Source organism: Anarhichas minor, unplaced genomic scaffold (assembly GCF_050575085.1).
Source record: "Anarhichas minor isolate MPS153535 unplaced genomic scaffold, ASM5057508v1 ptg000024l, whole genome shotgun sequence".
Classification (NCBI taxonomy): Eukaryota; Metazoa; Chordata; class Actinopteri; order Perciformes; family Anarhichadidae; genus Anarhichas; species Anarhichas minor.
The window spans coordinates 17,725,703-17,742,543 of record NW_027466470.1 but is presented as its reverse complement, the minus strand read 5'-3'; the positions used below and the strand labels follow the sequence as shown (position 1 = coordinate 17,742,543).

At 43.9% G+C, this 16,841-nt stretch overlaps 1 protein-coding gene across 1 annotated transcript; it reads left to right on the top strand.

Moving 5' to 3' along the window:
• The first annotated feature begins 3,126 nt into the window (after positions 1-3,126).
• Positions 3,127-16,242, top strand: col6a2 (collagen, type VI, alpha 2). Its single transcript, XM_076097932.1, has 31 exons — positions 3,127-4,839; positions 4,990-5,090; positions 5,228-5,371; positions 6,405-6,767; positions 6,862-6,882; positions 6,975-7,040; positions 7,134-7,232; positions 7,349-7,375; positions 7,563-7,589; positions 7,702-7,746; positions 7,920-7,973; positions 8,064-8,126; positions 8,222-8,284; positions 8,412-8,465; positions 8,547-8,582; positions 8,675-8,737; positions 8,880-8,942; positions 9,056-9,118; positions 9,197-9,259; positions 9,355-9,405; positions 9,493-9,591; positions 9,677-9,739; positions 9,934-9,969; positions 10,060-10,105; positions 10,193-10,345; positions 10,468-10,562; positions 11,788-11,969; positions 12,063-12,241; positions 12,359-12,397; positions 14,445-14,779; positions 15,685-16,242. The coding sequence occupies exons 1-31, from the start codon at positions 4,764-4,766 to the stop codon at positions 15,952-15,954; spliced, it is 3,039 nt and encodes a 1,012-aa protein (XP_075954047.1). The 5' UTR covers positions 3,127-4,763; the 3' UTR covers positions 15,955-16,242.
• Positions 16,243-16,841: the final 599 nt, after the last annotated feature.

Below are 16,841 nucleotides of genomic sequence, written 5' to 3'. Positions count from 1 at the left end.
ATTTTTGAAGATCCGAAGCCAAAACTGCACTTATCAGAGCATTCCACAGAGCCGCTGCGTGTGTGTTTGTTTGTGCGTGTGCATGTGCATGGGTGTGCCCACTCGCATGGTGATGCATATTTCTGTGCATGATTTACAGCATGTGTGCATGTGCCATCTGTATGATATGTGTGTATGTGGCTTTGGTTTGAGAGTGAGGGGGACTGTTCCTCAGAAATTTGTCTTGGCTCTTCTGCAGTTTTTTCTGAGACCCAATTTCCTCCGTCCTGTTTTCTGAAGCCCTGGCGATTGAACTTCTCACTACCATCTTACTCTCAGACCTCAGCACAACCATTTTCCACCGAAATTCACTGGTAATGACATAAGTTTCCCACATGGATGGATGTGTGCACGACCTTGTGTGTGTGTGTGTGTGTGTGTTTGTGTTTGTGTGTTCATGATGCACTGGGCTAACAACTCCCAGCTGCCTGGTCTGGACAGAAAGCACATCTGGAGGACAGGAGGGGAATAGATCCCAAAAAGAAACAAAGGAAAAGAGGAGTAAATGTTAGCTTATTGTAATTTTTATGTAATATCCTGTTTGTTTGTTCTTCGACGTAGCCTTTCAGATTCAGGAGCTGCACTGGACAGCATCTGGGAGAGCTGCATCCCTCCCATACAAATGCAGACAGTCATATTTGGGCATGCTGCAGATAGCATGAACGTGCCTCCGCTGTTTGACTGTGTGGATTTGTGCAATTGCACGCATATGCTTTGCTTTCATGTTCTTCTTGTCGTCCCAGCTTTTGTCTTTGTGCATGTTTGCATGGGACGTGAACTGAGTCGTTCCTTGTGTGTTTTCCATGGTACGGTGAGGGAAAAGTTGCAGTGATGTCGGGAGAGTCGAGCTGTTTATGACTCTAGAACTGATTATACAGAAATCCCCCCTGACTGAAACGCTCTTTCAGTCCATGTGAAAGAAATAAAGAAAAAAAAATGTAGAGAGAGAGAGAGAGAGAGAGAAAGAGGGGAACAGAGAGAGAAGCAGAGGCTGATTTACTCTTATTTGGGAGGGAGGCCATTCCTGTTCTATGAGTCACACTTTAAAAGAGACCAGAACCCCCCCCCCCCCCCCCCCCTCTCCATCACACGCACACACATACACACACACTCACACACAAACATACTGCTCCACTCCTCTCTTCTTCTCTTTTTAAGGAAAATCTCTTCCCAGGCCAAGACGAGAGAACAGCTTCAGAGAGTAATAACGCTGCCCGTCTCCTCCTCTGCTTTTCTCTGCACTTGGCAAAATGCTGACTGCTGTCTCAACTCCGACCACCTCTTGATCACAGCCCACCTTCAGATGAAGTCCAATTAAAAAGCACGAGGGACTAAAAAGTCAAAATTTGTGTGTATAAATACATCATGTTTCTGCAAGTACACCAGCAGCAATTTCTCATGACTGATCCCACTTTTATCAAATGTCCCTTAGATGTGATATTCTCAAAGACATGGATTCCACTCTCCAGTCATTCACATCACAACCTGCCATACTCAGTTCACTCAAATGACCCTGTATTCTCTTGAAACTGATAGCCTCCCATGTAACAGATGTGGACTTGGATGGAGAGGCATGTTCCCGACATCGCCTCCTGGCCTGGATAACACATTAGTGGCAGTGTTACTGGTTAATGCGTCGGCAGCTGTGCAGGCCACATCAGAGCGTTCAAGCAAATTGAACACTCTGATACACGCAAGTGTTTCTGCAGCCAACATGTGATCAGCGACTATGGAATGATGAAAAAATATGCATTACCTTCACAGAGGGCAGATGTGAGTGTCCATGCCGATATGTGTACATACATGGCATATGCTCTAACAGGGAGACCACACACTGTGTCCACCAACACATAGGCCTGCAAACGGGCGGCTGAAGCACCTACATGTGTATAAACAAGGTGAGCAGACTCATGGACAATCTGTTAGTGTTTACATCGAGTATAAACTCCTCTTACTCTGCCTTCTAATTGCAACCAGACCACCAGACACAAGCAAGGTCCATTTGTGTGTGTGCGTGTGTGTGTTTATGAGTATGGGGGCGTTAAGTCTACTCTTTATCCTGTTCTATTTCAAACTGACTCACCACATGTACGAGATTAACCATGGAAACCTTCTAGATGTTCTATCGCAGGGACTTTAAAGCTCAGTGTCCTAGTGTTCCCCATGTGTTCTGCTGAGGGCATCAGTTAAGTTGTCATATCCCCTGATAATTACTGCCACATTACAATCTGTTTGAGCAGTTTGAGGCATCGTCCATAATGGGCAATCTGTTCAAAACCCCAGCTGCGCTTTGGCATCCTCTTTTACTGGTTCATGGCAGTGATACTGGGGGTACATGCACGCGCGCTCACACGGGTTCCTGCGGAGCCATGGCGCCTCCAAGTGGTCAGCAGTGGGCACTGGGGTGCGTCGTGCGCGTACAGGAGGAGGGATCAGAGCCTGCTTCTGGGGCTGAACCGGGACAGGAGAGCGAACGGACGGCTCTTCTGCGAAGTAAACGCGCATCCAGGGCTTTATTTCCAATTTTCTACCTCCCGTATCTCTCTTTTTTTCAAGTATTTCCCTCCTGCTGAGATGAGGAGTTAATCAACAGAGGATCAGAAGCTCATTACGTTTTGAAGTTGTTCGAAAAAGTTCGGGTAAGCAGCACTTTTACGCACAGCAATGTGCCAATCTCTCTCTCCCTCCTTCTATCTCCTTTATTCCCCTTGTGATGTTCTGCCTGTCTTTGCCTCTGTCTCTCTCTCTCTGTGTCTCTCGCTCTCTGTCTCTTTGCATGTCTTCAAACTTACTCTCATCAACAGAAATTAGGGTTTTTTCTCAGCAAACCAAACTGCTGCGAGAATAAACTTTGAGTCCTTCAAAACCCATAAACAAATTGCCCATGACAACAACACAACTAGAACATGGGCTCTCTCAGTTGTGCTGTTATCTCTGCATGTTTTCTTTTGCATGGTATTTACCTGTGCAGTGGTGAAAGGCTGTCGGGGACTCACACTCATTCCCCTGGCCAGGACAGTGGGAAAGGAGTGGGAACATCTGCAGTAGCGACTTCTCCGCAGCTCACAGCTGTCAGTCCGCCAGAGGGAGCCACAGCAAAGCGCGTGGCGGACTAGTCTGTCGGTTGCTGTGCACTTTGAATTTTTTAAAGAAGGCCTGGAATGATGTCTGAAAGTATTGTAAATTAATTTTTTTTTAAAGCTGCCAGCAGGTGTGAGGTTATTTTACTTCAAATCACATTACATTTTTGAGAATTGTCTTTTCAAAAAAATTATAATTTTAAGGCAAATTGCCTTGAGAATTTTTTCTCAAGAGGGAGAGGATTCTCTTATTTTACAGTGTAAATATACAGTAGGCTATGCCGCAGTGTACATCAGTTGGCAGGTCCAGTGGTGGACACTTGCTGGTTCAGATCTGGTGGAGATTTTTGGAGTTGATGGGATGGAAAGACACTTGATCGAAGGCTTTGTTGACATAGCCAGCAGGGCTGGATTATTAATCAGACAGAGTGTGCACTGTCCCGGGCCCTGACCCACAGGGGCCCTGAAGGCCTCATATCAAGTGTGTATGTGTGTGTGTTAGTTGTTTGTGGTAATCTGATTAATAATTTGTTTTAGAATATGCACTCTTGGGATAACAAGGCCATTAAGACAGGTCCTGCACGATTACCTGTCTTGTCAGAATTTACATAATGGATATCCCTATATAAATTTATGTTTAGCCAAATCACAAATAAGGAGCAATGTGCGGGTTAATCCATCTACAGCTGGTGAACAGAGGTTGGCTGTAAGGGAAGGGAACGCCTCTGGAGGGCAGCAGACTGAGGCCTTGTGAAATCTTGTGGTTTAAAAACTAAATGTGAGTCTGACTATAGTCAATCAGCAGCCTGCTCACTGCTGCCAAATGCATCCAAAGTCTATTAATTTTGTGTCATCACTCAATGTCATGTCTGTTAAAATTTTCCTTGACTTGAGAGGAGGAGGTGCTATGTTTAGTTAGTATAATTACTGTAATTTTTATCCTTGAATTTACGGGATTCATTTGGGGAAACAGTGAGTTCTTCAAGTGCTTAGGCCTGTGTATATTGGATCTGATTGAACTCCCATTGGTTACGGCTGACGTTTGGCAGCATATTAAGGCCTGTTCAGGTTTCTGCGTGAATAATCCACAACAAGGTCAGCCTAAGTTGAGATCTATCACTTCTTCCAACTTCTGTCGTCTCCATTTCCACCATTTAACACAAGAGAGAAGAGCCATGTTCAACCCCCTGATCCTTTCAAACCTGTTTCATAGCTCTGTGGCGGCCATTTTGTTCCCTGTGCAACCGTGAGCGGACTGTTCCTTGTACAATTAGCTTAAACTGATACCAGATGCAGAATCTAGATTTTGCAAATTACTTTGCAATCAACTACTACTACTCACTATGTGACAAAAATCATTCAGTATGTGGAATGATAAGAAAATTCAGTAATATTAGACTACAGCCAGCAAAAATAACCAGCTTCACAATTACAACTTATTTCTTGATTTTGGCTTTAAGTTAGTCACATAAATGTCTTTCCATTTCTGCAATTCAGTGTTTGTCCTGCATTTTTTGTCTTTTCCATGACTTTTATTTTTATTTAGTTATTGTTTTTTGAGGGATAGAGTGAGAAATCAAGCAGATTGTTTGCTCAGTTGTGTGTTGTCTTGTGTCTTTATGCGCCAGACAGGACAAGAGGAAGATGCTGGGGTTAGAGGTCATCACGCTCTGTCTTCTTTTGGGATCCCTGACTCACGGCCAGCAAACAGAGTGCAGCAGTGAGTGCCATGAAACTGAACCCTTTGTTGTCATGTTAATATGTTGACACAGTTTTAGTGACATGCCATGGAACTTTTCATCTTGCTTATTTGAGTGCATTGCAATTTTTCACGGAGGCTTTACGTGTGTTTTTTTTGCGTTCCCTCCAGAGAAAAATGAATGTCCCATAGACGTGTACTTCACCATCGACACATCTGAGACCATTGCCCTGCAGGAGCCGCCCCCTGGAGCGCTGGTGGAGAGCATCAAGGTTCCTTGTTTATCTGCATACTTTTCAATTAAGCCATGACACAAGATATCCCTCTTTCATAGTGTCATCATCCTTAAATGACCATCAACCAAGTGGGCTGTATGCTATATAATGTGTTGTGCCTTTTGTTGTTGTAGAAATTCGTTGAGCAGTTTGCACAGCGGTTGGATGATGCTGAAATAAATGGTGTTGTGCGGGTCAACTGGAGGACCGGTGGACTGCACTTCTCCCGGGAATCGAAGGTGTTCAGTCCCATCGTACCCAAGAACGATTTCATCACTGTGAGTGACACACACACGGCAACACACACATACATGCCTACACGCAGGGGCGGAGCCCGACTTTGCAAAAAATTCGGTGCTCAGCCAAAACTTAGGGGGAGATTTCTTTCCCCCCATTTATGGCAGCTATGTACACTACTTTTCAAGCCATTAGAGATAATAGATTACAGATTTTTTGAGTAGACCACACAACACAAAAGATCTGTGCAATATAAATACACTGTGCAATACTACAATTATTCTGTCTGCATATATAATATTGCAACACAACAATTATTCTGTATAACATTTTAGTTATTATGGATTTTTTACTTTTTTACTTATTTAATATTCTTTACTGTTTTATTACTTATTTACATATTTATAATACTTGTTTTGATCTTGTTTTTTTTAAATTATGTCTCTTGTTTGCACTATCCACTATGCTGCTGTAATCCTGTAAATTTCCCCACTGCGGGACTAATAAAGGATCATCTTATTTTACCTTATCTTATCCTAATATTCATATATCAATTTGGAAAAGCATGATAGTTGCCAAAGGAAAAGAAATATCATTCTGTAGAACCTACATCATTTTGTATCTAATTGTTCTCAAACTGTCTTCATCATTCTGAAACCACAACACAACCACAACACAATAAATGTTGAGGAAGTTACATAACAGGGTTTTATACTACGCTGGAGTAGAGGTCACAGAATGAATGTTTGTCTGACAAATCTGCTACATTTGATGTTATATGTACCTAAAGGATTAAGGGCTTTTGGGAAAACATTCAGGACTGCAGATCCAAATGTGTGCAGAGTTGGCGTCTTCAGGTTTTTTTTTTTTTTTCTAGTTTACTAGTTTTTTTTACTAGTTTCCCTTATTAAGCCAATGAAGATCAAGACTGGGTAAATCTGCTTTGGGTGACTAAATCGCTGTGACCTGATATCTTCAGAGGCCCTGAGGGTCTTGGGTTCCTGCACGGTTGCCTGCTTTTCCCAATTTGTAATCCAGCCTCGACAAGTTTCACTCGTTTGACGCTGTTTCCAGGAACTCAGGAAAATCGAATACCTGGGTGATGGCACCTACATCGACTGCGCCCTCGGCAACATGACGCAGCAAATGTTGACCTCACCCACATACCCAAACGCCCTCCGATTCGCTGTGGTCATCACCGACGGTCACGTAACCGGAACACTGTGCGGGGGCATCAAAGAGGCAGCAGAGAGAGCTCGCGATAATCTCATCCACATATTTGCCGTTGCGGCATCCAAGAACGTGGAAGAGACGGGGCTGAAGGAGATCGCCAACTCTCCTGCATCCGTCTACAGGAAGGAATTCATGGCTGTGGATCTGAGCCAAGGCAGACCTGTCATACATACGGACACCATTGACAGCATCATCAAGACAATGGTAACACACAAAGACACCCACAGAGACACTCAGAGAAACACGAGACACGATCCATGCGTCTTCTGCTCACACCTTGTTCCTTTTGTCTTCACAGAAACATCTGGCGTTCGTAGAGGTGAGAATGCTCACACATCTAATGATCATAAAGATTCATGTTTCAGAGTGCATCAACACTGATTGTTTGTCTTCATTTCCTGTGTGACGCAGTGTTACAAAGTGACCTGTCTGGAGACAACAGGGATTGATGGTCCAAAAGGCCCCAGAGGACAAAAAGTGAGCTTCCACACACACTCACACTTACGGGATTCGCACACGAGTCACTTTATTCTTCACACATGTTTTCTCCTTTGAATTCCTTGACTGCAGGGAGCCAAAGGAGACAACGGCGACCCCGGTCTTAAAGGAGACATAGGTCGCCCAGGTGACCCCGGTATCGAAGGTCCCATCGGTCAGCCCGGTTCCAAAGTAAGACATTCAACATCCACCTACCCGTCGTTCACTATTCGCTTACATATGACGAAGTTGGTTTGTGTCTGTATTGTAAAAAAACACATTTTATTTTTCCTTCCTCCTCTCTGTAGGGAGAAACAGGTCTTTTCGGCGACAAGGTGAGGCATGCACTTCTCTTTTGTGTGGATCGAGTTCATCAATGCATAACTTAAGTCTTTAAATAAATTACTGGCTTTGTAGGTGAATGATTATAAATTCTAGTCAAATTACAGCTCATAATCTGTTAATAAATAAGCACAAAACGATCGTATGTAAAATGACCGCTGGTTTTCTGTCCGCGCACAGGGAGAATTGGGAACTCAGGGGAAAAAGGTAGGATTTTTTTTCCATTTATGATTTACTATTTAACCGAATCTATTAATTATCATACATTTTGTTATGGTATGGTCTTTCTTCTCTAATTGTTTCCTCTCTTCATTATTAGGGCGTGGCTGGCGTCTCGGGACGCAATGGGACAGATGGACAGAAGGTAGCTGCTGCTTAACTTAAGGAGGAAGTTTCGTTGTCCATTTTAGGGGACACAACACCACTTATAATCATTACTGACTTACTAACACTGATTCTATTCTGAAAGTTTAAAATAGTGGCTGAATGATTTTGAAGTGAAGCTCTAGTTTTGAAATGCCACTGTCTTCTTCCCAGGGTAAAATTGGACGCATCGGAGCTCCCGGCTGCAAAGGAGACCCAGGCGACCGAGTATGACATTCAACACAATTTTGAATGATCAATACATCCATATTGTATTGCGTTATGGCCTATTTATGGTGTGTGTTTGACGCCTCATAGGGTCCTGATGGTCACCCCGGTGACGTCGGTGAACGCGGTTTTGGTGGAACTGAAGGAGATAAGGTACATGGTCTTCACTTGAAACAAAATCCATCAGCCATCCAACCTCTGGTTAAACTCTGCTTGACTGTGAGCATATGATTGTGTCCTGTTTTCAGGGAGATCCCGGTCGCTCTGGAAGAACTGGACCCTCCGGCCCATCTGGAGAGGCTGGACCAAAGGTAAAATCGCAACACAGGGACAGGGATCACTGCTCTTTGCTGGGACAGATATTAGATCTGAGGTCATGTTACATAGGTTTGAGGAATGCTGGAGGTGAAACGTTAAACTCTGGTGCTTTGTCCGCAGGGAGAGACAGGAAGTTCTGGATCACCTGGCTTCCCTGGACCTAAAGGAAACCTTGTAAGGCTCATCACAGACAGACAGAAATGCATTGACGCACATACAGCTTCATGTAGCTCACCTGTGTGTTGTTTTTCTTAGGGAACCCCTGGACTTACGGGACTCAGAGGAGAGCCTGTAAGAACTTCCGATTCACCTTCATCATGCTCCACTTTATCGTTAGCCTGCATTGGTCATGCATTGATTTTGTCATTGTTCTTGCGTTCTAGGGGAGAAGAGGAGACTATGGGCCAAAGGGTGGTCAAGGGTCAGATGGCATCAAGGGAGACAAGGTACATTTTTTCGTAAACAACTGCGCATGTGTGAAATATTTGTGAAACATATTATGAACTTTTTGCATCGGCTCAAATAATTTCTTTCATTGAGATACAATACTCCACCACTTGGGAGCTCAATGCAGATTTTATGTTTCAGGGTGAAATGGGTCCCGAGGGCTTGAGAGGACTTGCAGGTGAATCAGGAAACAAAGGAACAAAGGTTAGAAGAGCCATGTTATCTGTATAATTTCTATATGTTCATATGAACACCGTACACAACTCTTTAATCTGTCCACTATTGTTGCACCTGTCATCAACTTTCTCTCTGAACAGGGAGATAATGGCCTGCCAGGCCCCAGGGGACCACCGGGGACATCAGGAGAGGCTGGGAAAAATGTAGGTTACGGGTCTCAATTTGGCATCATGTGAAAAAGATACTTCATCTACTTTACATTAACACGGTTTGTACCATAGGGTACCAGAGGTGACCCTGGTGATGTTGGATCTCGAGGAGAACCTGGACAGATTGGACCAAAGGTATGCGTCCCTGTGTATGTGTAAGTGTGTTAGCGTCTTGCTCTGACTGTTTTCAGCTATAGTTTGTCTTGACTGTTTGTTTTGTTTCTATTCAGGGAGACCTTGGAAGACCTGGCTTCAGCTACCCTGGGTCAAGAGGATCAACGGTAACGTACACATGCACTTCGTCTCAGTACATTTGCTTGCCGGAGTGACACACTCGGCTGACAAAGCGTTCCTCCGCTGCTGTACAGGGTGAGAGAGGAGTGAACGGCAATCGTGGGCCTCGTGGCAGCAGAGGAGACTGTGGTCAAAAGGGTGACCCGGGAAATAAAGGAACTCCGGGAGAGGAAGTGAGTAACTCATTGTAGTTGGATGTATTTTGTTACTGGAGTGAAAAGGGCAACTATACAATGCTAATTTTTCTCCTCACAACAGGGTGAGCCAGGATCTCTGGGTGAGCCAGGCCTAAGAGGGTCAAGAGGAGATGGTGGGCGTGGTGTAAGTATACATAAAGCGCACTGTAAACCAGATAAACCCACATACAGGGGCCTTTCAACTCACCAATATAGGGCGTTGCATCCAGCTAGGAAATGCCAACCTAAGCTGATGTTTTCAAATGTTTACTTGTTACAGATTAGCGTTATCCGCTAGCAATCCCAAACTGTAACTGAATGTGTTCTCTTTCTCGACAGGGAGATCCTGGCCCTGAGGGAGATCCCGGCCTTACTGTAAGAACATTTCATCAAACCACTCTTTTATCACTTGTGCGTCTAGAGAAATACATGCCGGATATAATGATATAATGTTTCTTCCTGCAGGAATGTGATGTTATGAGCTACATCAGGGAAACGTGTGGCTGCTGTGGTGAGTTTAGCTGCTGTGTTTCTGTTCCTGATCTGAACATGCTCTGATAAGCTGTCCGGTTATCACAGTTTGGGGATTTGTCTGCAGACTGTGAGAAACGCTGCGGAGCCCTGGACATTGTGTTCGTGATCGACAGCTCAGAGTCAGTGGGTCTGACCAATTTCACCCTGGAGAAGAACTTTGTCATCAACACCATCAACAGATTGGGATCCCTTGCCAAAGACCCCAAGTCAGACACAGGTAGACATGCATTTGTTCACTCTCATGTGGTTCTTAAATAACTTCAGGATTTGTGCATTGACAAAAAAAACTTCATAAGATGGCTGCCAACTTGGTGTCAACACAGTTGTATGTTTTCCCAGGCACAAGAGTGGGAGTTGTTCAGTACAGTCACAGTGGAACCTTCCAGGCCATCCGACTCGACGACCCCAAGATTGATTCACTGTCTGCTTTCAAGGTGTCAAACACAAACACATGTGCAGACTGCTTTGAAGTTTATTTTTGGGGTGTAGCACAGACTGTTCTTTTGCATTTGTTGTCCAGATGTGTCTTAATTAATCAGGGCGGATGTACTGTCAGATCAGATGTGCTGTCTGCACACATGTGAGAGTCATCACAGTTATGTCCCTCTCTGTATTTCTCACATTTACCAATACATATAATCTGGAATGCAATAGATGGTAGACCCACCTTAAATAATAGGATTGGTGATATTTTTTTTGACATTGTCAAAAATCCTGTGAAAAGACTAAGACCAACAATAAATTGACAATACTAAAAAGTCTTGCCAGTATAGTCAAATCCAAATAAAGCTCATTCCTCTGTGGCATCAACCTTTATTGTTATCTAAAAAACATCTAAAACACATCACTGAGTCAAACTATTTTACTGGGTGATTACGGTTCATGATCATGAACATGGGCACTGTTATTTCTTTTAAGTCAATCATACATACACTGTCGGTCCTGCTGCCTCAAAAAGTCCATATAGTGCCAAATGTGTATTCATCCGCAGCTGAAAATAGTCCCTCTCAAATGCAGTATTCACTCCTGTTTGAGATACATTTGCTGAAAACTATAGTGTCCAGTAGTTTCAGAAAATGTGTTAGAGTAGTAAAATCTCTATCATTTGAATTTTGTCAGATATAGTATTTACCTTTTTCTGCTAACACTGTATTTTGAGCCAATTTTCCTGGGTTTATTGACCTGACTCATACCACAAGGCGGCCATTTTGAACATTCAAAAAAGGGAAACTCTACCTGGAAGCACGAACAGCTAGCCTTGAAGCTAGAACTATGCTATTGCTAACACGCTAACCATTCTACCTTATCATTTGTGTCTTTATTTGATACCAGTGACTAATGCAATTCCTGCTGGACATAGCATACAAACACTAATTATAGATTCCCTATGAAAAGCAAATAAATGGATCACAATTCTATTGGAGATATTTATTGTTAGCTGTCAATTTCCAGATAGCTCCTGATACATGCTAGTACTGAACTATATGCTGATTTTACTTAAGCGCAGTCCGAACTGGGACCATGTCTTCAAAATGGTATTCCATCATGTTTACATAGTGTAACTAATGATGGAAGCTTTGCCTCTGTGTCCGCACCCAGTAGTGATGTCACATCACTGTACGTACACATCTCTCACATTCTCACTTCTCCACTATTCAGGATGCAGTGAAGCGCTTGGAGTGGATCGCCGGAGGAACATGGACTCCATCTGCACTCAAGTACGCCTGGGACAACCTGATCAGGGACAGCCGCAGGGCCAAAGCCAACGTCACTGTAGTTGTCATCACAGACGGACGCTTCGACCCCAGAGATGACGACTCGCTGCTCACCTACCTCTGCAGGTGCCTGGCACTGGGGCTGTATTTGGTCATTTAGAATTAGCATTTGTGTAGATGAAAAATGATCTATCTCAATGCTTGTGTTTGTATGAGCAGTCATCCCGGCGTCGACGTGAGTGCTATTGGTATCGGAGACATGTTCGACCAGATTGAGGAGAACGAGAGTCTGAAGAGCATCGCCTGCCAGAAGGATGGCAGGGTGCTGGGTATGAAGCGCTTTGCAGACCTGGTGGCGGAGGAGTTCATCGACAAGATTGAAGCCGTGCTCTGCCCAGGTACACTCATTGTGGAACGAAACATGATGTACAGTACAGTACGTTCATCTAGCGGATTATAAAGCTGTTTCGCTCCGTACTTTTTTTTCTAATATTCTGTCTTTATCTTGGCTTTAGATCCCATCGTCATATGCCCTGATCTCCCTTGTAAATCAGGTAAGATTTTAGATTATTGTGTATCACTTAGTGTCTCATCTTCAAAGATTTTCAGCATTTAGGCCAGAGTAACCAGCATTATTAAGGCGTCAACATGCTTGAAATGAAGTGCTTGTCAAAATGTCAACATTTTGTATCTTTCCGAAACTGACAATTTTTTCTGTTTTTATTCTTTACACAACTTCTGTCGTCACTTTTCGTGTGAAGAGTACCATGAATGAATTTAAGGAGAGAATGTCTGAAAGTGTGTACTGTTATCCCCATTATTATGATTCATCACGCCCTGCACCTCTCTATGACAGTAGGCTTTTTGCCTCGCCTTTAGGTGTGGCCATTCAGAACAGAAGTAAATATTTGGGCCTTCAGATGTGTCCGGACAACGCTTGGTACCTACTAGTTTGTTTGAAGCATACTGACGCCTTTAAACTATGTTAAGGATTAGACAAGTTGTGTCTTTTACACGTCATGTCGCCTCCTTTGCTATGATGCGATGAATTCATGTCGCTGTAAAGCCAGCAAACAAGACCAAACTTTTGCAAATTAGTGCAACTCGGTGTAGCTCCGGCATCTCTGTTGGCTGTGTTGATGCGTCGTGTCTGTGGGACTCCGCCCACGATGTTATTCCGCCCACTTGTTTCAGGAGGGGGCGCCACAGCGGGGCAAGCCCCTCCCCACTGGAAGCCGATGGCCGAGGAACGCAGCCCCTCATTGGTCCCCACCTCTTTGGAGGGTGTGACCAGCCTGCTGAGCGGCCTGAGTGAGCAGCAGTACGGGGTTGGCGTTGCAACCATGGCGTACACAGCCCAGAGAGCCAAACTTGCCCAAGGACAGGACAGGCAGCAGTGGACCCAGCTGTTCATCAACTCCTTCAAATATGTCTATGGAGACATTATGGGAGACCCAGCGAAAGCCTTAGGACTCTGCTAATGCTAATATGCTAGAAATGCTACCTCGCCATTATGGTCGCCAATAGCTAATAAGCTTACTGCTGGACATAGAATAGAATTTATCAAAACTGTGGGCATTTTCTAACTCTAGTGGTGCAATGTGGGCTGTATGCAAAAGGGTTGAATGATATGATGCTGGCCCTGTCCTAACATTTCAGAGCAGTCACTGTATATGATGGGCCAAAATTCAAAATGTGATAGTCCCTCTCCTCATAGAATATTTCTGAATCAATGTACATGGAGCTGTCTTTCTGAAAAGTGTGTCTGTTAGAAATATGATACATATCATTTCTTCTACTTTTGTGGAGGAACTTTTTCCATTCTCATGGAAAGCGGATGTCATTTGTTGGAGGCAGATTGGTCTGTAGAGCCATTCATGTTACTCCTGCATATAGTGAAGAGTAGCTCTTTGATGAAGCCTCATTTCCACTGTGAATCACGAGCTCACTGAGTCACTCTGATGGCTTTTTTTTTTTTTTGCTGTTTTGCACACATCCATGGTTACGGCCTTTACTTTTTTTCTTGTGCTCTGTGAATGAGTCATCTTGGTGAAAAGGCCATGACATGTGGAAACGATCTGGTTTTATACACAGTTTACTGTATATGAGTCAGGAGTTGGTGTATGTGGATGTTTGGTTAATGGACTGACAATGAAGGAACTATTGTATGTTATGCCCTTGATTGGTGCATGTTTTTCTTTTGCATGTGGCTTGGCTTGTAAAGTAGGATGACAAAGACCGGCTTTAACCAAATGTCATGGTATCATGTTAGCTCTGTGATGGAAACTTACTGATGTGAACTATGTTGTTTTGTATAACATGTATTCATGTTTTATATTGCCATCTCAAGAGAATAAAATCATAGAGCAAACTAAAACAAGTGTTTTCTTGATGAGGCCACACTACTGATATGAGAAGGTTTAGATGCAATCAGACAGCTAGACTGCAACTGGCATGGATGACATAAGCCTACACTACAGTATGTTAAAGCGTTCTGTTTTGCTGGCTTTGACTCCTGCGCATCTGTGTTCCAGCTGTAGCTCACTGAACACCGTGTCTGATATAAAACTTTATATATGTGTGTGTGTGTGTCTGTTCCAGAGCCTGCAGTGGCTAGCTGTGTTCAGCGGCCAGTGGATGTGGTGTTCCTGTTGGATGGCTCTGAGAGGATGGGACTGGAGGACCACCGAAAGGCCAAAGAGTTCATCGAGAACGTGGCTCGCCGCCTCACCCTGGCCACCGGCCACTCAGACGAGAGGAATGCCCGCTTGGCTCTGCTGCAGTATGGCAGCCCTACAGAACAGCGGGTGGAGTTTGCGCTCACACACAATCTCACAGTGATCTCTGATTCGCTGGCTGGGGTGACCTACATGGACTCCTCTTCCGCCCTGGGCAGTGCTATCATCTATGCGGTCAACAATCTGGTGATTCCACAGGTAAAAAACAAACACTTGCATGCAGCCAGTCTGTGCCATAAACATGTAAAAGGAATAGTTAAAAAAAAAATTGAATTAGCTTTCTTGAGTTAGATGAGAAGACCAATACCACTCTCATGTCTCTGTAAATATGAAGATACCGCTAGCAGGTGATTAGCTTAGCTTGGCATAAAGACTGTAAACAAGTACACATAGTATTTGTTTAATCGCCTGGGACAACCTGATATATAAAAACTGAAGTGTAAAAACAACACGTTGTGGTTTTACAGGGGTTTTGTGTGGGACTATTTCTTGGGCAGATGCAGTGATTTGGTGGACCCAGGAAGTCACTGCCACCAGCCAAGAATTAGTCCGGCGTGTAACCCCACGGAAAACCACAATTTGTCATTTCTACATTATAGATGAAACAAAAGTGATATATAACATTTGAATTTGTTTATGTTTTACCTTGAAACACAGTCAGGTTAGCTGTATCCTCGTTTGCACTCTGTATGCTAAGCTAAGCTAATCGCCCGCTGCCTGTAGATAAATATTTACTGTACAGATATGAGAGCGGTATCAATCTTCTCATCTCGTCTCTTGGCGAGAGAGCAAATAAGCATATATCCCAGAATGTCAAACTATTCGTTCAAGTAGCGTTACGGAGGTGGATTCGCTTGGAGATTGGAATCCGTGAGAACTGCTGGCCTGGTTCTCATTCTTATTTGTTTCATATGTGCACAAACAGAAAGAACCTTGCACCTTATGGTGTTACTAGCTGTTTTGTCCTGCTTCCTGTCTTTACGCTAAGCTAGGCGACTTGCCTTCCAGCTCAAGCACGCAGACATGAGAGTGGTATTGATCTGCACATTTAACTGTTAAAGGAGTAAAATGTTAACCTTGAACATTGCCTGTTGTGTTTGTAGCAGGGAGATCGCTTGGCTCGTCGCAACGCCGAGCTGGCCTTCGTGTTCGTCACTGATGGCATCACCGCGAGCGAGCAGCTGGAGGAGGGCGTGTCTGCCATGAGGCGAGCTGAAGGCGTCCCCACGGTGATCGCCATGGGGACGGACACAGACGAAGAGGTGCTGCGGAAGGTGTCGCTTGGGGACATGTCGGCCATCTTTAGAGGAGCTGACTACGCCATGCTGAACAAACCGTCGTTCTTTGAGCGCTTCGTCCGCTGGATATGCTAAGTGAAGAACTGTAACGCTCTGCACCATAGAATTAGAACCCATAGTATGAGCGAACGGCCAGCTCCTTCGGCGTACACGTAAACACACGCAGAGCCATCAACAAACGTCTGTGACCCTTAACCTTACTGGATGTTAGGCACCGAGGCGGCTACATATCCCGTTGTTATGGGTGAAGATTATTTTACAAAAGCCAAAACAATCCACCTAGGACCAGCACACAAACACATAGGCATGCAATATCATTTGTAACTTGATCGTTCTATTCATTCTAAATCTATGGTCAGCACTTCCAGCCAAAGACACTCATAAGTATCCCAAAAGAGAGGTGTGTGATTATTGAATGTGTACGAAACAGTTTTATTTGCAGTCTCTCTCTCTCTCTCTCTCTCTCTCTCTCTCCCTCTCTCTCTCTCTCTCTCTCTCTCTCTCTCTCTCTCTCTCTCTCTCTCTCTCTCTCTCTCACAGTGTGTCTTCACAAAGTCAGTATTTACATTAAAGGTGCTAAAGTAGAAATAAAGGACAAAGCCATTTGAGTGGTTCTGGAAACCTTTTTACATCGTGTTATGCTGTAATTACTTAAATTTGTTCAGGGGATTAGAACAAAAAAAAGTACACGTACACTTATCTTCTCCAGGGGAAACAAAATCTCACATAAATGCACCACACTCGGCCACACAATAATCGCTCAAACAAGCACTTAACTACACATGCATTCACAGACAAACATAAAGGAACTAATCTGTATACATGAATTCCAAATAAAGCCTAATGTGGTGACCCCAACACTGTCTTTTGTCTTTGCAATAGAATAATGTGTGATGTGTTATATGTTTTTGATCCAAGTGCAATTTTCCATTAAATCACTGTAACCTTAGCAGGTAGGAACA

What these genes read in the sequence shown, in the direction of transcription:
- col6a2 (XM_076097932.1), top strand. Translation starts at nt 4,764, where the DNA reads ATGCTGGGGTTAGAGGTCATCACGCTCTGTCTTCTTTTGGGATCCCTG. An exon ending in CAGGAAACAAAGGAACAAAG is followed by an intron (nt 8,943 to 9,055) that starts GTTAGAAGAGCC and finishes CTCTCTGAACAG; the next exon opens with GGAGATAATGGCCTGCCAGG. An exon ending in CAGGAGAGGCTGGGAAAAAT is followed by an intron (nt 9,119 to 9,196) that starts GTAGGTTACGGG and finishes TTTGTACCATAG; the next exon opens with GGTACCAGAGGTGACCCTGG.